Source organism: Mustela lutreola, chromosome 10, assembly GCF_030435805.1.
Source record: "Mustela lutreola isolate mMusLut2 chromosome 10, mMusLut2.pri, whole genome shotgun sequence".
NCBI classification, from domain to species: Eukaryota; Metazoa; Chordata; class Mammalia; order Carnivora; family Mustelidae; genus Mustela; species Mustela lutreola.
Window position 1 is genome coordinate 64,264,260 of NC_081299.1, and position 22,193 is coordinate 64,286,452.

Genomic DNA, 22,193 nt, shown 5'->3' on the forward strand with positions numbered 1-22,193 from the left:
AACCAAGAGTCAGCCTCTCAATCCACTGAGCCACCCAGGTGCTCCTATTCACTTTTCTAAAGTTTTATTTATTTAAGTCATCTCTGCATTCCGTGTGGGGCACAAATACACAATCCCAAGATCAAAAATCACATGGTTTTACAACTTAGCTGGCCAGGTGTCCCTGAATTAACACATTTTTAAAAATAAAATGAAATGAAACCATACACACGCACATATGTGTATAAGCTCAGTCATGATGTGAAATGTTATTTCTTGTTATAGGTCAAAATATTTTGAAAAGCACTGATCTAGGGGATGAGGGAATGAGGAAGAGGCTTTCTCCAAAAGATATAATTAAGCTGAAACTTGGGCCAATAAGTATTTATCCAGGTAAAGAAGAAGCTGGGAAGGGAAGGGAAACCTCCCTGTGGGTCCAGGGCTCAGAGGTGAGAGAACACACAAGGGGTTGGAGAAAAGTCCTCTAAGGCTCCAATCCTGAGGGCTACTGGCGGGGGTGGGGGGGGAGTGGCCCTTGAGGAGGCCAAGATGAAGGGCCACCAGCTGGCCCAATCTAGGTGAAAAAGAAAGGACAGCTAGGTATCAAAAGGCGTGGCACAGTGTTGTCTAAATACACAGCTCGAGTCTGGAATTCTGACTCTATCTTTCACTAGTTACGTGACCCTGGACAAGTTATCTAACCTTGCAGTGACCTCAGATGAGAAAAGAGCATAGCAACTAGGCTCATAGGACTGGTCTGATGATTAAATTTGTTTCCTTAATTCTAAAACATGTAATGTTATAATTAATATATATTTAATGATATAATTTACCTCCTTCCCTTACAAAAACTGTTGCTGGGTTGATTTCTTAAAACTAAAAAGACATGATAAACAAAATGAAAAACATAAAGTATGAAATCCATGGTTAGGCTAGGTTGGGGAACTTACTATCAGAGAGCAGGGTCTTAGAGAAAGACCAAAGTTTTGCCCCAACTTCTTTGTGTGGAGGACCATTCTTTTTAAATTCTGGAAACCTGGGGACCATTTAAGAGCAGGTCTAGGCCAGGGTAAGCATGGCATGTGATGTACAAAAGAGGGGAGAGCTGGCTGCTGGCCCTGTGGCCTCCTTCCCTACAGGCCCAGTGGCCTCTGTGGTTAGCCCAGCCAGCAGATCACATAGGAGATCCTGGTCATCACGAAATCCAATTTTACTGCCCTGCAAAAACCACAAATCAGAGGGACTGTCACACATATGAATGAATTATTTAACTAGCAGAGCATTTTATAAGGGAAGAAGAATGAAAGGAGTTATTTACAGTTTCATTTTTGCTGGTTGGAAAATTCGAAATAAGTAGTAACACTACTCAATAGAAAACACTTCCCCTCTTTGTAGTTTAATGGTTTTTGTTAATTTAAGAATTCCTGAAACGTGGCTGCAGTCTAAGCTATTTAAGGTAACTACACATTGCCCTGCATCTTCTTAAGGGATTATTTTAAGTTGGTAACTTGGAGACCAATCACTTCACCTTTTGGTCACTTAGATCTTCAGGAAACACGCTCACATGAAGACATATCTTTTTCACTAAGCTAATTAAATTCTGACCAGTGAAAACTTTGTTCTGTGGGTCGGTCTCTCTGGTGAACCCAGCTGGTAGAAGGAACCAAGTCTTTGTGTACTGGCTACTGGTCCTCTCACGTGCAGACATCCATCTACAAAGTTCCATACAGTTCCTTTTCAGGAGAATCACACTTATGGATGTGTAGGGTGCCAACGACATTGTCGCTTCTGGAATCTCTGTGCCTCTTACCTTTAGGAACCTGTCTTAAAGAGGCTAATATTGTATTGACTCAGTATTCTCATATGCTCATATTCCTTACGTGGATACTCCAAGCTAAGAGAACCAAGGTAGAAATAGCCCCTCAGAACAAATGTGTTTCTGAACATTAAAACACAAAACATTCAGGGGGTCCAAGAATATTTCTTCTCTGTATGCTTTTCTTGAAACCCAGCCAAACAGGAAGATGTATTACAGGTACCCAAAATGTGGAATGCCTAATTTTGTACATCTCATGATCAGGACATTCATTCAGGCTGTTATTGGGGGGGGGGGGACAGAATAATTCAATAGATTTTGATGTAGAGAAGTTTCACTCTACTTAAAAGTGGAGGGGGAAATATGGCCCAGGAAGAATCTGCAATTAAGAAGTGTGACAAATGACAGAGATGGCCAAGTGGTATTCTTGGATATTAGAAAGTAACTGTACTTGAAAATAACTTTCTAATTGAATAAGGGTGTATTAGGAAAATATGATTCAGAACCAATATTATAGTAATTAGATAAAGGAAGCATAAATGAAATAACTGCAGGAAGAATATTTCCATAGAGATTATAAATGAGATTCTGGTGGAGCAGAAAGGCCTTTAATTGTAATTTAGTGTGCACTATAGAATTATCAGCTCCGTGTGTTACTTCATCATATAAAAGAATATCTGATCATTTTCCCTAATAAGCACATGACAGCTCTTCATATTCCTTCATTATAGCTGATTAAGTGTAAAAACAGTAGATATTCCTTTGCTGGAAAAAGAGTTCAGATCTTTTCAGAACGACAGCACAAGGCAGTTGCAGCTGGATAGCACGTGATCCCAGAAGGCTACTCTTTCCGGGATCTGGGGAATTCTAAGTGACACTTGAAAGAACTCTTCACGGGGGCTTCTTTTGTCCTTCACTACGCATTCTCCCCCATTAATACCCACGAAATCTCTTTCTGTAGAGCCACACCCTCTAGTATTTCTGGCCGTGCCTGACAGTCTCTACTATATCTCACAAAAGAAAGCCAAGAGAACGGAGAGTTTCTGCCACGGGGAGAACCCTCTTGGCGCTGCCGACAACCCTGAAAGCACAGGGACACAGTCTCTTCCTGGGTCTCCCAGCTTCTCGGTTATTCACTGACCCAGTGTGAGTATCGAACACTTGGCCGTTGCACCACACAGCCCGGCGGGTGAAGACAGATTCTAACTTGAGGCAAGAGGCCTTCCCCTTTCCCTTCCTCAGTCAGCTAGCTCTGCTCTGCCTCACCTCCTTCAGTCCCATAGTGGTTGGTTGGTTGGTTGGTTGGTTGGTTTTTTAAGAGAGAGGAGTGGGAAGGGAGAGGGAGAGAGAGAGAATTCCAAGTGTCTCACAGCCAACACAGAGCCCGTCGCAGGGCTCGATCTCAGGGTCCTAAGATCACAACCTTGAGCTAAAATCAAGAGTCAGATGGTCAACTGACTGAGCCACCAGGTTCCCTAAGTCCCAGAGTTCTTATGAATATACGGCCTTGGGGAGAAAGAAGAGGATCGTTAATAGCTCTGTAGGCTGGAGGCTCCAGAATTTCGTCCTTACTGCCCTGATGATTGATGGTGGATCCCTCACCAGAGCCAGCAGTGGAGTTGGAAGGATAGCAATTTCTTCAGGGATGCTAAAAAAACACAACACACACACTGAAAGTAATGGCTGAATTATTTGCTTCATTTGCTCCAATCTGGCAACCAAGAGAGGAGGAAGGGGTCTCGATGTATCAACACACTAGTCTCTTTTTATGGTGTTCTCTCACTTAGTCCCTGGAGTAGCTCAGGAAGCCAAGGCCTGCGTTATAGATGGGCAGTCCGGGCTCATGAACGATGAGCGATAACCCACCTCAGGTCATTCCGCTGGCCTGTGGTATAACAGCCAACGTACAAACCCATGATGTTCTCCTCCTTAGGAGCTTTGAAAATGTACTTCCTGGGGCACATGGGTGGCTCAGTCATTAAGCGTCTGCCTTTGGCTCAGGTCATGATCCCAGGATCCTGGGATAGAGCCCCGCATCGAGCTCCCTGCTCAGCGGGAAGCCTGCTTCTCCTTCTCCCACTTCCCCTGCTTGTGTTCCCCTCTCTCACTGTCTCTCTTTCTCTGTCAAATAAATAAATAAAATCTTTACAAAAATAAAAAATAAATAAAAAAAAAATGTACTCCCTGGGCTAGTACTGGGTCAAGGGACAATGTTATGGAAAGCTAAAATGAGTAAAGGGATTAAGAACTACAAAGTGGAAACCACAAACTCAGTCATGACTGCATCACCCATTCCTGTCAGGTATTTGACAAGATAAAAGACTCCTTATTATGCTGCTTTGCTTTTATGGTTTTTTTGTGGGATTGGGGGGAGCCCATATGTGAAATGGAAATAATGCAAAATGATTCGCAAAAAGTCTTCTTCCTTCTCAAAGAGGGGTGCTACACTGTGCAAACAGAAAAGCTTTTCAGCAACTCTGGTATTCACATCACATATGGTGCTATGGCCGGGCAAAGTCAGACAGTCTGACCTTGGGAATAAGGTGTTTGAAACCGGCTAATGAGGCATACCATAAGCACCGGGGAAAAAAAAGCAAAAGCCGCAACCCCCTAAGAATTGAAATTAATATCCACAGCAGCAAAGCAATGGTAGACCGAGTCATTCTCAGAGGGTCAAATTAGACCTTGATGTTACGTCTCCACGGTTATCCTTAGGCATGGCACATGGCTGGAGCTCAGCACAGGTGTTTGAATGGGCAAATGAATGAATTTAGGAACATACACATTCACTCCTTAAATTTTGTCAATTCAGTCTTCTAATAAAAAAAAAAAAGTTTTAGAGGGCTCTGGATGTTCTGAGGTAAAATCAAGCAATTGCTCAATTAAGCATAAGCATTCCTGTGGTCCTTTTTCTCTAGTAATTAGCCCTTTCCCAAATGAATGCACTCTTCCTAAAAGAAAAGACATTCAATCAAGATGTCAATGTTAATTCGTCTAACTGAAGGCAAGCTTTTACCCCAAGATTGTTTGATCGATCAATAGATATCAGTCAATACATAGTCACATCTGTGTGTTTATACATATTTAATAACCTCTTCATTATACAGCCTGCTTGGGGAACAAGGAATATTTCTAATTAGTCAAGTATTCTAGTTAATAAAGAGTTGACATGTGGGGACTGTCACCTTAAAGAGCTTGGGTTGTGGTCCTACACACTTATACCCTGAAACACTCTCATCATCTCTGATGATATAGAAGTCGCCTGAGCACCCTTTCCTGTCATAACCCACCATGGCGGAAAATGGATGTCATTTATCACTTACTGTGGAATACGATGCTATTGGTGAGCAATTTCTATCTGGTAAAGTTACAGCTGTTTACCGACTGAATAGAGAGAGAGAGTCAGCCTTGCTCCCCAAAGGATTTAAGATGGTCGTGGTTGTAATGATGACTTCAGCAGCTTGTGGACTTCTCTGTTGTTGCTTCCAGGAAGATCTCCAACACTTGGCTCAGCACTGGCTGGTTCACGATGACGATCGCGCTGGAGCTCTGTGACAGGATCAATGTGTACGGCATGGTGCCCCCAGACTTCTGCAGGTAGGATTTATTCTGCAAGTGTGATTCTTCAGCAGGGTCGTGCAGGGCTTACAAAGGTCTGATTCCAAGTATCAGCCATGAAACCTGTCTAACTGTCTTCTCGAAGCAATTAATTAACACGTCCCAAGTTCTGGTTCTAGAAACAACAAACAGCATTTAATTATGTGATATAAAATATTGAAAGTTTTTGTTTGCACTGCTGGAGAACTAATCCGTCTTGTGGGCTCCTTGTAGCCTCTGAATATTTATCAACCACAAGTAATGCAATAATTGGCATAATATTAATGATGAGCAAGCATTAAGGAATATTAGTTTTATTCTCATTTGAAAGGAATGCAGTAATTTTTAATGAATTAAAGAGGGCAATTTCTTTGATGGTAAGGCCTGTTTGCTAAAATTAAAATTTTGCTCTGGGCCTCTTTTCCTCCCCACGTCAGTAGCCTTGGTTTGTACTTGTAAGGCCAAAAGCACAGACATAATGATTTTGATGTGCCACTTTAAAGGGAACAGACACACATCTCCCCTGCTACCCCTCCCCCCATACGGGCCCAGCCAGCACTGGGAGCGCACACACAGCCGCACCGGGAAAACCTCAGGGCCTGGTTTGCGGAAACTGGTTTGAAAATCCACCTGTGATTGAGAGTAGCGATGCCGGTATGTTCAGAAAGTGCCCTACTTTTCGGGAGTGCCTGATGACCTGCTCATGGCCTCCATCCTGATCTTCAAATGGCAAAACCCGGGGTGGGGGGCATTTTGAACTTGCTCATTAAAATATATGCCTGCTCATACCTGCGTGTGTTTGAAACCTAACGACTTCTTGAAGGCCGCGGGCCTTTTACACGGAATCTGAAGTTGGGAGGTTGGACGCAAGGACAGAGGACTTAATCATGCTCATTTGCCACTTTGCCACTTTTCTCCCACTCTCTTTAACCCAGAGACCCAGCACAGCGGCCGTACCAGTTTGTCTGAGAGAGTCAGGGCACAGAGGAGAAAGCTGGGCAGGAGAGGCCTTTGATAGTTGCCTAGACTCCCTGGTCCCCAGGAGGGATGTGATGTGGTGAGGAAGGCTGTGGGGTCAGCTCCAGTCGGCTCTGCCGGGCCACTTCCTAACTGAGTGTGACCTTGAGCTAGTTGTTCGGTCTCTCAGGAGCTCGGCTTCCTCCTCGTTAGAAGTGGACTCGGTGATCCTGGAGACTCAGCCATGAGGTCGTCAGTGGATGAAATAAGTTAGTAGATGTAAAGTGCTCGGATCTGCGCCTCGTACATGGCAAGAGTTAGCTTGGACCCCCACCCAGTCCCTCGTCACTTAACTCACTAGGCTTGCTTCCCTAGTTAGCAACCCACATGCAGAAAGAAGGTAGGATAGTGTAAAAAAAAACAAAAAACAAAAAAAACCCAGCCAACTGCCTCCTCAAGCCAACAGGCTAACAAAGGCAGTGGGAGCAGGTGCTTATGGACACACAAAGGGCCGTCACAGTCGATAGCTATATGGCAGGTGTAATTATGTAACATTGCCTTCAGGATGCCAGAGAGAAAGAGCATGAATAAATTGAAATGTTAATGACTTCTAGTGTTCAAGGAAATATTCCATTTATTATGGAAAATAAATGAAAGGCAAGTCAACCTGTCATTCCTCTTACTCCGGGTTAGTTCATCACGACTGTCCATAGAAGGGAAGCAGCTTTCAGGATGGCCCTAAGAAGGCCGTCAAGAGACTGTTGGTGCACCTTATGCTGTCACCGTCTCAGGCGTTCTTTTCCCCAGCCCCCATCCCGAAGGTTCGACGGTTGCTCTCACAACACGCTTTCTCCAAGAGCTCTTTGGAAGGACCCTGTATTCTGTGTCCTGGTAGAGCAAGTGGAGAAGAATGCCGGGTGTCGGGCAGCAGACACGGTGAGGCTGGAGGGAGCGCCCTGTTCAGTCGTAATTCCCGCTCAGGGAGGCCGAGAAGGGAAGAACCAGAAGCGGCACACGCTGCCTCCCAACTTCCTGTAACCTTTGTCTCCGCGACAGGTTAGCTGAACCACCCAGTTAGCAACCCCGGGACCCTGAGTCTTGCTTCCCTCATGTACAGGATGGTAATAAAAAAACAGCCAAAAAAGCCAGCAGGTCATGGTGAGGATTGCATGAGACCATGAATTGTAGTAGAATGTCTGACTCTGTGTCCTGCACACAGCTCGTGCTCAGGAAAGACGATTAGTATTAGGAATAGTACTAATACATTAATAAGATATTGTAAGATATATAAAATAATTATTAATGTTTTCCTAAGTACTTGAGAGTTGCCCCAAAAGTTACTAAGAACTTTGGCAGGTTCAAAGACTAGGACACAGCTGTTGCCTTTTAGAAACTCACTGTAAGCCTTATCCACACGAAGACGTAATGAACACAGCACAGCCACTTGGAGTCAAAGGACTCTCGCAGACAGTATCGATCACTGGAGAATGAAAAAGCAACTTGGAAGTCAGTCCTGCTGCTCATCTAGCCGTTCCCCCTTTTGTTTTTATTTTGGAGGAAGTTGAGAACTCTAAGGGCCCAGCAGGGTTTGTGTGTCCTGGGCTCCAGGACTTAAGGAGGTAAGCTCTCACCAGGACCCAGGAATGGTATGGAAGTTTCTGGGAGATAGCAGAGCTCAGGCTGTTTGAGCCCACCAGAACACAAATTCTCCAAGGGCCCTGAACTTTTTCCAAAAGAAGAAGAGAAAATAACCACTTCTGCTGCTCAGAAGCTATGTGACTTGGAGAAAGTTACTTGACTTTACTGACCTTAGTGATCTTGGGCCAGTTACATACTCACTATCTCACGGACTATCTCTGTAGTATAGTGACTTAGCTTCCGTATCCCTAAGATGGTGACGACAACAGTACTTACTGTGAGGGTTTCCATGATAATCTCATAAGACACTAGATGAGGAAGGCTTGGTGTATGTTAAGCGTGGTGTATATTAGAAATGCACAAATGTATCAGGTGAAGGGACGCGCTAATATGCAAGTGTGGGTGCCCATTCCCACATTTTAAGGAGATGTCCAGCGAGCGGTATCAAATGATGCCCAGGGGGTGAGGAGAGCCTGGCTGGTAGAAAGGGAAGGACCTGTGTGGCCTCTTGTATGCCACTTTTCTGCCCCACGGGGACTGGGCTGCACGTGGCCTCCAGCTCCCACAGGCCATCACATGGGGCCTCCAGCTCCCACAGCCCATTCTGTGGCTTCCCAGTGTCTCGCTAGACTAGAGAGTTAGGCATAGGGGGCCAGACTTCAGCAAGCAGAAAGGAAGCCAACTGCTGATTTGTGGTAAAGCAACTTTTTCTGACTTTAAGACGCAGCTAGTATCCTCAAAAGGAGTTATTTGCTAAATTAACCACAGAGACTTCATTCCCTCAACCAACTCATGTTGGGTACTGAGGACGTAATTAGGGTTGAGTAAGACAGTCTCTGCCTTCAGTCCCCTTGGGGTCACTTGGACACAATTCGGTCAAAAGAGCCAGAAAGCTCACGAGGCACCTGTGGGAGAAAATCCACACTGTCTGCCTATGAGTCGCATCTGACCCGCAGCTTTCCTCAAACATCCGCCTCTGACTTTCTGCCGGACTCAGAGGGGTCCTTGTATTCCTCTGACCCTACTGGGTGGAACAGGGCAAGAGAGAAGGAAGACTGGGCCCACCCATCCCCCCTCCGCCAAGAGCAGATCCACTTCTCTCTGTGTTACATCCGGGCTCTTCTCTGACAGGAGTCGCCTGGCAAATAAGAACTCTGACAGCCTCCGGTGTGAGCTACAGTCAGTCCTGCTGCTCTCTGGTCACATGCCTTTCGGGAGAATCTAATCATTGCCTTCTTATTGCTGGGGAAGCAGAGGCACAGAGAGATCGAACACTGGGCTACTTCTGTGGTCATCTCTGTCAGCCTAAGATGACAGTGACCCAAAGGGAAAATCAGCCGCCACATGCATGGCATGAGGGAGGGAACAGAAGATGAGAGGGAGTAGGGGACTAAATTATTCCCCGGGGGAGCAAAGAGCTGAGCAATCCCTGAGGGACCGGTTCCCAGGATAAAGGTGGACGGGCTCGCTCCTGCAAGCCGAGAGCTCCCCGTTTCCATCCAGCCCTCCCAGAACTCTAGCCTCCCTACCCCTCCACCCACAGGCCCTGAGTTGCTTCCAGGAGTCATTCTTTGGCAAGAAAACTTCTCGTAGCCCCTAAACTACTAAGCACGTGGACTCCTCATAGTCCCACTTTCATATTTAAAACCACAGATGGGAGCAGCGGATCTATAAATGGACAGACGCATTCCTCAAAACCTGGCCAAATCTAACAGAATGAAGGTCGTCTGTGGGGCCTTGGTAGCTTGGTGCCGAGGTAGCTCCTGGCTTGGTGCCGAGGTAGCTCCTGACTGCTCTCCCCAAGTCTGCTCTCTCTCCTTCCTCTCCAGACACCACTGTGCTGCTGGAGAGACTACATCTGACTCAGTTCAACCCCTCAGTAGTTCCCCAAAGCTTTTATTTTATTTTATTAAAGATTATTAAGGATTTTATCCAGAGAAATACAGAACATAGGTAGGCAGAGTAGCAGGCAGAGGGAGAAGCAGGCTCTCCGCTGAGTGGGGAGCCCAGTGCAGGGCTTGAACCCACAACCCTGGGATCATGAGCTGAGCCAATGACAGATGCTTAATGGGACCGAACCACCCAGGCGCCCTCCCCAAAGCTTTTATTTTATTTATTTTTTTTTTTTTAATTTTTTTTTTTTTTATTTTTTATAAACATATATTTTTTATATACATATATTTTTATCCCCAGGTCTGTGAATCACCAGGTTTACACACTTCACAGCACTCACCAAATCACATACCCTCCCCAATGTCCATAATCCCACCCCCTTCTCCCCAACCCCCTCCCCCCGGCAACCCTCAGTTTGTTTTGTGAGATTAAGAGTCACTTATGGTTTGTCTCCCTCCCAATCCCATCTTGTTTCATTTATTCTTCTACCCACTTAAGCCTCCATGTTGCATCACCACTTCCTCATATCAGGGAGATCATATGATAGTTGTCTTTCTCTGCTTGACTTATTTCGCTAAGCATGATACGCTCTAGTTCCATCCATGTTGTTGCAAATGGCAAGATTTCATTTCTTTTGATGGCTGCATAGTATTCCATTGTGTATATATACCACATCTTCTTGATCCATTCATCTGTTGATGGACATCTAGGTTCTTTCCATAGTTTGGCTATTGTGGACATTGCTGCTATAAACATTCGGGTGCATGTGTCCCTTTGGATCACTACATTTGTATCTTTAGGGTAAATACCCAATAGTGCAATTGCTGGGTCATAGGGCAGTTCTATTTTCAACATTTTGAGGAACCTCCATGCTGTTTTCCAGAGTGGCTGCACCAGCTTGCATTCCCACCAACAGTGTAGGAGGGTTCCCCTTTCTCCGCATCCTCGCCAGCATCTGTCATTTCCTGACTTGTTGATTTTAGCCATTCTGACTGGTGTGAGGTGATATCTCATTGTGGTTTTGATTTGTATTTCCCTGATGCCAAGTGATATGGAGCACTTTTTCATGTGTCTGTTGGCCATCTGGATGTCTTCTTTGCAGAAATGTCTGTTCATGTCTTCTGCCCATTTCTTGATTGGATTATTTGTTCTTTGGGTGTTGAGTTTGCTAAGTTCTTTATAGATTCTGGACACTAGTCCTTTATCTGATATGTCGTTTGCAAATATCTTCTCCCATTCTGTCAGTTGTCTTTTGATTTTGTTAACTGTTTCCTTTGCTGTGCAAAAGCTTTTGATCTTGATGAAATCCCAGTAGTTCATTTTTTCCCTTGCTTCCCTTGCCTTTTGCGTTGTTCCTAGGAAGATGTTGCTGCGGCAGAGGTCGAAGAGGTTGCTGCCCGTGTTCTCCTCAAGGATTTTGATGGATTCCTTTCGTACATTGAGGTCCTTCATCCATTTTGAGTCTATTTTTGTGTGTGGTGTAAGGAAATGGTCCAATTTCATTTTTCTGCATGTGGCTGTCCAATTTTCCCAGCACCATTTATTGAAAAGGCTGTCTTTTTTCCATTGGACATTCTTTCCTGCTTTGTCGAAGATTAGTTGACCATAGAGTTGAGGGTCTATTTCTGGGCTCTCTATTCTGTTCCATTGATCTATGTGTCTGTTTTTGTGCCAGTACCATGCTGTCTTGATGATGACAGCTTTGTAATAGAGCTTGAAGTCCGGAATTGTGATGCCACCAACGTTGGCTTTCTTTTTCAATATCCCTTTGGCTATTCGAGGTCTTTTCTGGTTCCATATAAATTTTAGAATTATTTGTTCCATTTCTTTGAAAAAGATGGATGGTACTTTGATAGGAATTGCATTAAATGTGTAGATTGCTTTAGGTAGCATAGACATTTTCACAATATTTATTCTTCCAATCCAGGAGCATGGAACATTTTTCCATTTCTTTGTGTCTTCCTCAATTTCTTTCATGAGTACTTTATAGTTTTCTGAGTATAGATTCTGTGTCTCTTTGGTTAGGTTTATTCCTAGGTATCTTATGGTTTTGGATGCAATTGTAAATGGGATTGACTCCTTAATATCTCTTTCTTCTGTCTTGCTGTTGGTGTAGAGAAATGCAACTGATTTCTGTGCATTGATTTTATATCCTGACACTTTACTGAATTCCTGTATAAGTTCTAGCAGTTTTGGAGTGGAGTCTTTTGGGTTTTCCACATATAGTATCATATCATCTGCGAAGAGTGATAATTTGACTTCTTCTTTGCCGATTTGGATGCCTTTAATTTCCTTTTGTTGTCTGATTGCTGAGGCTAGGACCTCTAGTACGATGTTGAATAGCAGTGGTGATAATGGACATCCCTGCCGTGTTCCTGACCTTAGCGGAAAAGCTTTCAGTTTTTCTCCATTGAGAATGATATTTGCGGTGGGTTTTTCATAGATGGCTTTGATGATATTGAGGTATGTGCCCTCTATCCCTACACTTTGAAGAGTTTTGATCAGGAAGGGATGTTGTACTTTGTCAAATGCTTTTTCAGCATCTATTGAGAGTATCATATGGTTCTTGTTCTTACTTTTATTGATGTGTTGTATCACATTGACTGATTTGCGGATGTTGAACCAACCTTGCAGCCCTGGAATAAATCCCACTTGGTCGTGGTGAATAATCTTTTTAATGTACTGTTGAATCCGATTGGCTAGTATTTTGTTGAGTATTTTCGCATCTGTGTTCATCAAGGATATCGGTCTATAGCTCTCTTTTTTGGTGGGATCCTTGTCTGGTTTTGGGATCAAGGTGATGCTGGCCTCATAAAATGAGTTTGGAAGTTTTCCTTCCATTTCTATTTTTTGGAACAGTTTCAGGAGAATAGGAATTAGTTCTTCTTTAAATGTTTGGTAGAATTCCCCCGGGAAGCCGTCTGGCCCTGGGCTTTTGTTTGTTTGGAGATTTTTAATGACTGTTTCAATCTCCTTACTGGTTATGGGTCTGTTCAGGCTTTCTATTTCTTCATGGTTCAGTTGTGGTAGTTTATATGTTTCTAGGAATGCATCCATTTCTTCCAGATTGTCAAATTTATTGCCGTAGAGTTGCTCATAGTATGTTCTTATAATAGTTTGTATTTCCTTGGTGTTAGTTGTGATCTCTCCTCTTTCATTCATGATTTTATTTATTTGGGTCCTTTCTCTTTTCTTTTTGATAAGTCGGGCCAGGGGTTTATCAATTTTATTAATTCTTTCAAAGAACCAGCTCCTAGTTTCGTTGATTTGTTCTATTGTTTTTTTGGTTTCTATTTCATTGATTTCTGCTCTGATCTTTATGATTTCTCTTCTCCTGCTGGGCTTAGGGTTTCTTTCTTGTTCCTTCTCCAGCTCCTTTAGGTGTAGGGTTAGGTTGTGTACCTGAGACCTTTCTTGTTTCTTGAGAAAGGCTTGTACCGCTATATATTTTCCTCTCAGGACTGCCTTTGTTGTGTCCCACAGATTTTGAACCGTTGTATTTTCATTATCATTTGTTTCCATGATTTTTTTCAATTCTTCTTTAATTTCCCGGTTGACCCATTCATTCTTTAGAAGGATACTCTTTAGTCTCCATGTATTTGGGTTCTTTCCAAACTTCCTTTTGTGGTTGAGTTCTAGCTTTAGAGCATTGTGGTCTGAAAATATGCAGGGAATGATCCCAATCTTTTGATACCGGTTGAGTCCTGATTTAGGACCGAGGATGTGATCTATTCTGGAGAATGTACCATGTGCACTAGAGAAGAATGTGTATTCTGTTGCTTTGGGATGAAATATTCTGAATATATCTGTGATGTCCATCTGGTCCAGTGTGTCATTTAAGGCCTTTATTTCCTTGCTGATCTTTTGCTTGGATGACCTGTCCATTTCAGTGAGGGGAATATTAAAGTCCCCTACTATTATTGTATTGTTGTTTATGTGTTTCTTTGATTTTGTTATTAATTGGTTTATATAGTTGGCTGCTCCCACGTTGGGGGCATAGATATTTAAAATTGTTAAATCTTCTTGTTGGACAGACCCTTTGAGTATGATATAGTGTCCTTCCTCATCTCTTATTACAGTCTTTGGCTTAAAATCTAATTGATCTGATATAAGGATTGCCACTCCTGCTTTCTTCTGATGTCCATTAGCATGGTAAATTCTTTTCCACCCCCTCACTTTAAATCTGGAGGTGTCTTCGGGCTTAAAATGTGTTTCTTGGAGGCAACATATAGATGGGTTTTGTTTTTTTATCCATTCTGATACCCTGTGTCTTTTGACAGGGGCATTTAGCCCATTCACATTCAGGGTAACTATTGAGAGATATGAATTTAGTGCCATTGTATTGCCTGTAAGGTGACTGTTACTGTATATGGTCTCTGTTCCTTTCTGATCTACCACTTGTAGGCTCTCTCTTTGCTTAGAGGACCCCTTTCAATACTTCCTGTAGAGCTGGTTTGGTATTTGCAAATTCTTTCAGTTGTTGTTTGTCCTGGAAGCTTTTAATCTCTCCTTCTATTTTCAATGATAGCCTAGCTGGATATAGTATTCTTGGCTGCATGTTTTTCTCGTTTAGTGCTCTGAAAATATCATGCCAGCTCTTTCTGGCCTGCCAGGTCTCTGTGGATAAGTCAGCTGCCAATCTAATATTTTTACCATTGTATGTTACAGACTTCTTTTCCCGGGCTGCTTTCAGGATTTTCTCTTTGTCATTGAGACTTGTAAATTTTACTATTATGTGACGGGGTGTGGGCCTATTCTTATTTATTTTGAGGGGCATTCTCTGAACCTCCTGAATTTTGATGCTTGTTCCCTTTGCCATATTGGGGAAATTCTCCCCAATAATTCTCTCCAGTATACCTTCTGCTCCCCTCTCACTTTCTTCTTCTTCTGGAATCCCAATTATTCTAATGTTGTTTCGTCTTATGGTGTCACTTATTTCTCGAATTCTCCCCTCGTGGTCCAGTAGCTGTTTGTCCCTCTTTTGATCAGCTTCTTTATTCTCTGTCATTTGGTCTTCTATATCACTAATTCTTTCTTCTGCCTCATTTATCCTAGCAGTGAGAGCCTCCATTTTTGATTGCACCTCATTAATAGCTTTTTTGATTTCAACTTGGTTAGATTTTAGTTCTTTTATTTCTCCAGAAAGGGCTTTTATATCTCTCGAGAGGGTTTCTCTAATATCTTCCATGCCTTTTTCGAGCCCAGCTAGAACCTTGAGAATTGTCATTCTGAACTCTAGATCTGACATATTACCGATGTCTGTATTGATTAGGTCCCTAGCCTTCGGTACTGCCTCTTGTTCTTTTTTTTGTGGTGAATTTTTACGTCTTGTCATTTTGTCCAGATAAGAGTAAATGAAGGGGCAAGTAAAATACTAAAAGGGTGGCAACAACCCCAGGAAAATATGCTTTAGCCAAATTAGAAGAGATCCAAAATCGTGAGTGGGGAGAAAGGGGATAAAAAGAGGTTCAAAAAGGAAGAAAGAAAAAAGAAAAAAAAAAAAAAAAAAGAAAAGAATTTTTTTTAAAAAAAGAAAACACCTAAGAAAAATGTAAAAAAATATATATATATATTAGATAAACTAGTAAAAAATCGTTAAAAAAGAAAAAGGTAACAGTTAAAAAAAAAAAAAAAAATTTTACCCGAAGGCGAGAAAGAAACAAAAAAAAAAAAAAATGAAAAAGAAAAAATTAAATTAACTGCAAGACTAAAGAAAATCACAGGAAAAAAGCCATGAGTTCCGTGCTTGGCTTTCTCCTCCTCTGGAATTCTGCTGCTCTCCTTGGTATTGAAACCGCACTCCTTGGTATGTGAGCTTGGTCTCGGCTGGATTTCTTGTTGATCTTCTGGGGGAGGGGCCTGTTGTAGTGATTTTCAAGTGTCTTTGCCCCAGGCGGAATTACACCGCCCTTACCCGGGGCCGGGGTGAGTAATCCGCTCGGGTTTGCTTTCAGGAGCTTTTGTTCCCTGAGCGCTTTCCGTAGAGTTCCAGAGGACGGGAATACAAATGGCGGCCTCCTGGTCTCCGGCCCGGAGGAGCCGAGAGCCCAGGGCCCCACTCCTCAGTGCGCCCTCAGAGAACAGCGCCCAGTTACTCCCGTCTGCCTGACCTCCGGCCGCGCTCCGAGCTCACCGAGCCTGCGACCGGTTCAAGGTAACACGGAGCTGCGAGCTTACTGTCGGCTCTGTCTCTGTAGCCGGCTTTCCCGTTCCAATACCCGCAAGCTCTGCGACACTCAGACACCCCCGATCCTTCTGTGACCCTGCGGGACCTGAGGCCACGCTGACCCCGCGTGGGCTTCGCTCCGGTTTAGCCTCTGGAGCGATGTCCCTCCGCGGAACAGACTTTTAAAAGTCCTGATTTTGTGCGCGGTTGCTCCGCCGCTTGCCGGGAGCCGGCCCCTCCCCCCGGGGTCTATCTTCCCGTCGCTTTGGATTCACTTCTCCGCCGGTCCTACCTTTCAGAAAGTGGTTGTTTTTCTGTTTCCAGAATTGCTGTTCTTCTTCTCTTCGATCTGCCGATGGATTTTCAGGTGTTTGCAATCTTTAGATAAGCTATCTAGCTGATCTCCGGCTAGCTGAAGCAGTCTCAGCTTGCTACTTCTCCGCCATCTTGACTCCTCCCCCCCCAAAGCTTTTAGAACAGAATTCCCACCCCCTTGCTTAGGACACAGCCTCCAGGACCTGGCTTCTGCATCTGCTCTAGTCTCCCCTCGTCTTCCCACACAGACTTCTTTCTCCTTAGAAAGGAGCTCCCCCTGCAGACATCTGGCCTTTGGCCCTCAGCTTGGAATTTGCAGCCCCTTCTTCATCTGGCTGATCACTGCTGGTTCTTTAAAATAATATTAATGGCTATTTTTCTGCACACACCACACGCTGGTCCTGTGCTTAGTATGAATACATGTGCCATTTCATGGAAGCCTTGTGATAATGCCATGAGATAAACATTACTCTCATTATTTCACATGTCAAGCTTGAAGACCTAAAACAGCCATCCGGGGTCATAGGGCAGGGAAGTGACAGAGCTAGGGTCTCCAGGACCTTCCTCCACGGTCTCACATGCAGCAGGCCCTCCTCCTGCAAGCTTTCCTCACTCCTGTCAGACCCTGCCTGTGCCCCCACTGGGCCCTCTGCCAACCCTCACCCCCCACTGCCCCAGTTTGTCGGGATCCTTTATTTGCCTATAGTCTCGTCAAGAGGAGGGGTCAGTGCTCTGTCCAGACTTGCGTCTTCAGGACTTGTTTTTGTGTCTGGCACATAGTATGTACTCAGTATTGATTGACTCAGTGAATAAAGAAAACCTTCGTTACCTTGGCAGTGTGTAAGAAACTGATTCTATAGTTATCCCAAGCCCAGAAGTGTCCAGTGAATGAAAAATATAATTAGCAAATGACCAATTCAAATCTGAAGGGTCCTAGGACATCAGTGGCGGCCACCTGTTCGTCGTACTCAGCTGGAGTGAGCGCTGGGTCTTCACAGAGGGGCTCAGCCGTCAGGCAATTAGTCTCCATCCTGCCCCTAGCCCTGGGCTCCAGGCTCATCGGTATTCTGAAAGCTGGGGAAAATTAATGCCACGTTGCACCAGAGACAGTCTCAAAATATATTTTTGTGTGGACAGTAGACCCTTAAGTCATGCCATCTCATATAGAAAGCCAAATCCATTCTCTCCAGATGGTCTATAAATTGCAATGAAAAAAAATCTGTTATCATTGCCTTCCAAACTAAGTTACGGTGAGTATTTTTAATCTCATTTTCCACTGTAAATTATTTGCGATAATAATGGGCCAAGCGTTTAAATTCTACCTAATAATCTTATTTCTGGTCATACTTAACACATTACCAAGTTTACAACTCTCTGTCACCCGTCGTTTCTTGAGTATTAATTAGCAGAGTAATGACTCAGAGTGATCACTGTCATGGAACTAAATTAATATCTCATCCATAATGTGAAGGACATCTCAAAGGTATCATGAATATCAGAGAGTTGATTCTACTAGAATTATTAGCTAGCGAACATTAATAAAGCTGCCGGTGTAACAGGGAAAGTTCTAGTTGGCGACAGTCCACTGTGTAGAATCAGAGGCTTACAGAGACAGGTAGGGAATGGTAATGCACCCAGGAGGTTCACATTTTATGAAGTAGACTTCAAATATAGTGGTGTGTTTTCTCCCAGACAGTTTTCTTTGCCATGATTTCCTTCTTCTGTCTTTGCCCTGATTTGACCCACTCTTGGCAGCCCTGGGGTGTTTCCATCACCTTCCTCCCTGTGGGTACCATCGATCTATGAAGAAATGTTGTAACACCACCAGAGGTGCCGGAGTTGTGGAGGGTGAGTGGGAGTCCGGATGACTCACTCCGGCTCTCTGCCCCAGAAAGGGTGGACAGCGGCAGGCTCTCGCTGCTCTGTCTGCCCCAGAATCACCAGAATTAGTCCACTGGCTTCCAAGGGGTATAGACATTTTCCTTCTGTAAGAGGCTGTAAAAGAGTCAAGGGGACTCAGCAGGTCCCACCGGGCTGAAGCAGATGTGTGGGAAGGCCTGCTCTAGGAGCATTTCCTTCGGGATGCTACTAGTATCCCTAGTGGCCCGCAATTCAAGCTAATTTCAGAACACTCTAGACACTTGACAGCTGTCCATTCAGCTCTATTCTACTAGCATTTCTTGACTACCTACTGGATGCCGGGTACCATGCCCGCACAGAAGGGTGTTTAGAGAGTCTGAGAGCTCTAGAGAGAGGCAAAGCCACCATTCCCTTCCTGGAACCTCTGTAGCCTTGTGGATACTTCAGCCCCAACTAACGGATCAGGGTCAACCCAGATCACACCTAGAACTGGAAGGATTCTCGCAGGCTTGTTGACATCAGGACGCTTCTGCCGGTTGTACAGCTGAGCTGCCAGAGATTCACAAATGAAACGTGACTGACTCCCGTCACCATTAATATTCACGAGGATGACATTCAGGGAGCACAAGGGCTCTGCTGCTCACGCTGATGAGCTGCAGAGTGTCCACCAAGCCCGGGGCACCTCTGTCCGCAGGTGCTCAGGAGAACGCAGGGAGGACAGAGTTGTTCCAAACCAGGTTCCAACAGGGGCCATTGGTACAGAAACCCACCTGGTAGAGCAGGTTTTCCGAGATACAGAGACTCGCTCTTAGGAGTTCCACTTTGGTCCACATCTGAGCCCTGAAACTTCTTCAGTTTTTCTGTCATCTCTGACATCTTTTTTGTCATCTCTAAAATAGGGGTCAGAACGGTACCTCTGGCATGGGGGCATTGGGAGGATTCAGTCGTGTCAAATGCCCAGCGCTCTGTTCGGTGCTGTAAAAGTAACTAAAGTCCGGCACCCAGGATGGTCCATGAGTGAGGCTGTGTGCTTACAGCCAGGACCTGGACCCCTCCTGCCCGCCGGCTCCTCAGCCCTCAGACGGAGCAATGACCCTGACCTTAGGCTCCCTCCCTTGCCTGATGGGGACGTGGAAGGGATCACGGAAGTGAAGCACCATAGCTTAGGAAGAACCTCACTAAATCAGCCGTCCTCAACCTAGCTGTGTATTTAGACTCTCATAAGGCGCTTTTCAGGGGCACCTGGGTGGCTCAGTGGGTTAAGCCACTGCCTTTGGCTCAGGTCATGATCTCAGGGTCCTGGGATCGAGTCCCGCATCAGGCTCTCTGCTCAGCGGGGAGCCTGCTTCCTTCTCTCTCTCTCTCTGCCTGCCTCTCTGCCTACTTGTGATCTCTGTCTGTCAAATAAATAAATAAAATCTTAAAAAAAAAAAAATAAGGTGCTTTTCAACATTAACAAAGTTTTGCACTTACCAAAAGTTGCATAAGTAGCACAGAGAGTTCCTGTATACCCTTCACCTCCCTTCCCCTAATGTTAACATTTTGCATCATTACAGTCCAATGATCAAAACTAAGAAATGAACACCAGTGCGAAACTCTTACCTAAACAACAGACTTTACCCAGATTTCACCAGTTTTCCGGCTGAGGTCTCTGATCTCCTCCAGGACCTAAACTCCAGGATCCCTTCGCATTTACATATCTTGGCTCTCGGTCTCCTCCTGTCCGGGGCCATCCTTCAGTCTCTCTTCTTTTTCACGACATTGAAGAAATCTGGATATTGTCACAGGAGGTCGCTCACTTTGGATTCGCGTGATGTTTTCTTATGATTGGGTTGAGGCTGTGCATTCCTGGGGAGGGTACCACAGGAGCAGGAAGCCCTTCCCAGCATCCCACATGTCAACAGACACGTGATGTCAGATGTCTCAGTGTGGCAGTGTTAACCTTAATTGCCTCGCTAAGGTGGTGTTTGCTGGGTTTACTCACCTCGAAGTTATTATTTTTCCCTTTGTCATTATAAATATCTTGGGGGAGATACTTCATCTAAATAACCTATTTCTCTTCATCATTTTTCCCCACTAATGTTTCATTCATCGGCACACCTTGCTTGCAACAGCTGCAAGGCTGTTTTAGTGGTGATTTCTCTATTCCCTCATTCTCTCTAGATTTATTGGAATTCTTCTATATGGAAATGCCGTTTCTTCTTCCCTGTTTATTTATAGATTCAGCTATTTACTGAAATCATCATGGACTCGTGGGTGTTTCTTTCATTTTATGGGGTTTATAATCCAGTACTACCATTATTTATTCTGATACTCGAACTTCACGTACTTTTAAAATAGCTATGCCTGGAACCCCCCTCCAAATCAATTAAGCCCGAATCTGTGAAGGTGAGACACAGGCAGTGGTATTTCTTTAAAGCTCCCTGTGTGCACTGAATGTTCGTTCTCTCACGACTCCCCTCGCCGCACCCTGCTTCGTCCCTAAAGAAACAAAAACCCTCCGCCACACAGTTTTTGCAGGATTTATTCCCGAGGTGACCCTTAGAGTGCTGATGACAGGCTGTGGCCCCTTGGGAAACTGGCTCTGAGATGATCGCCGCCCTCACACCTCCATGCCCTCCGCTTTCCCTGGCCCCCCCAGACAGGAACTGGGGTGCCAGACTCTCCTTTACAACAGTAGCCTCCTGATGTGGAAATTCTGCTGATGTATATTGCTGCTGGGTCAGGAGGAAGGAGAAAAAGCTACTTCAGTCTTTAAAGTCAGGTTTGAGGAAAGACCTAAGGAATGAGGACCTTATTCTAGGAAGGACGCAGTGGTGAATTACAGTAGGTGGCAGCTTTTCAGCGGGAGGGCTGTTCCCACAGGCTCTTCGGCTCTGCCCTCAAGGCCCACAAAACACTCCTCGGCCATTTGGGCAGAATTTTAAAGTGTGGAAACAATCCCACTTATCTGGACACCTTGGAAATCATAACAATTAAATGTGTAAATTTAATTCTCCCTTTAAGGGATCAATAGGGAGCCAAATAAATTTTCATTCCAAGAGATGGTCTTCCTGAATAAGGAAACTGATCTTCTAGCATCCGTTAGCTGGTTTCCAATTTCTCTGTATTCCTAGGTGCCAACTCAATCTCATGGTATTTTTAGAAGCTTAATTGTTTCTTTAATCAGATTGATTCCAGTAATATGTTCAAAGTGCAGATAAATCAGATTTAAAACCTGATTTATATTGGAATAAAAGCTTAACTCCAAGTGTACCATGCCACGGTGAATTCGGCACTGTTCCCCAAATTGTGCCATATGAATCTGGGGACATTTGTCTCACAAAGTTTTATCTTTTTTTGTTTATTCTTTTCTCCATGGTATTCAGTTCCAGCTTGAATTCTTCCTAGAATGCATTTTCTGTATGGAAATTACCCTTTGTTAAAACTTCAAGGAGATTCCAATTTCTGGAGTAAGTAAAGACGTGAAATCTGTATTAGTTAGACAGGGCTGGATCTGATGTGTCACTGTGGAACACAGAGATACTTCTGAGACAAGCCTGATGCAGATGCAAAGTATTAATTCGGCATACCATCCAACCCAGGAGGAGGAATGTTTAAATGCTGCATGACAAAAATAAATCTCTCTTCCTGGAAGAACTTTAACCTCAGAGGAGAGGCAGCTCAAAAGGTTTATTGTTGTCAGAGCCACAAACTTGACACCCCTCTTGATAAAAGACTTCGATCCCTGACCTCAGTAAAGTTGCTACTCTAGGAGCTATTTGTGTATTGATCTCGTCTGAAGAAAACAAATAGGTGTCTAGCAAGATGAACATCTCTGAGGAACAAAGGTACTGTACTTAGAGTAGAGCCCGAGTGCACCAAGTGGGGGCCCCAGGGCACCGGGCACGGAAAGGTGATTTGCCTGAGCCTTTTAAGAGAAGCACTGAAGCTCTACGTCAGAACCAGTTGGTGAGCGTAGCTCAAGACAGG

The 22,193-nt window shown here is 44.3% G+C and overlaps 1 protein-coding gene across 1 annotated transcript in view; it reads left to right on the forward strand.

Annotated features, from left to right (window-relative positions):
- Nucleotides 1–22,193, forward strand: part of ST6GALNAC5 (ST6 N-acetylgalactosaminide alpha-2,6-sialyltransferase 5) — a 174,519-nt gene that overhangs the window by 146,493 nt on the left and 5,833 nt on the right. Inside the window, exon 4 of the mRNA XM_059136800.1 lies at nucleotides 5,285–5,392. Within this exon, the coding sequence (XP_058992783.1) occupies nucleotides 5,285–5,392 (108 nt within the window). The remainder of the gene's footprint in view (nucleotides 1–5,284; nucleotides 5,393–22,193) is intronic.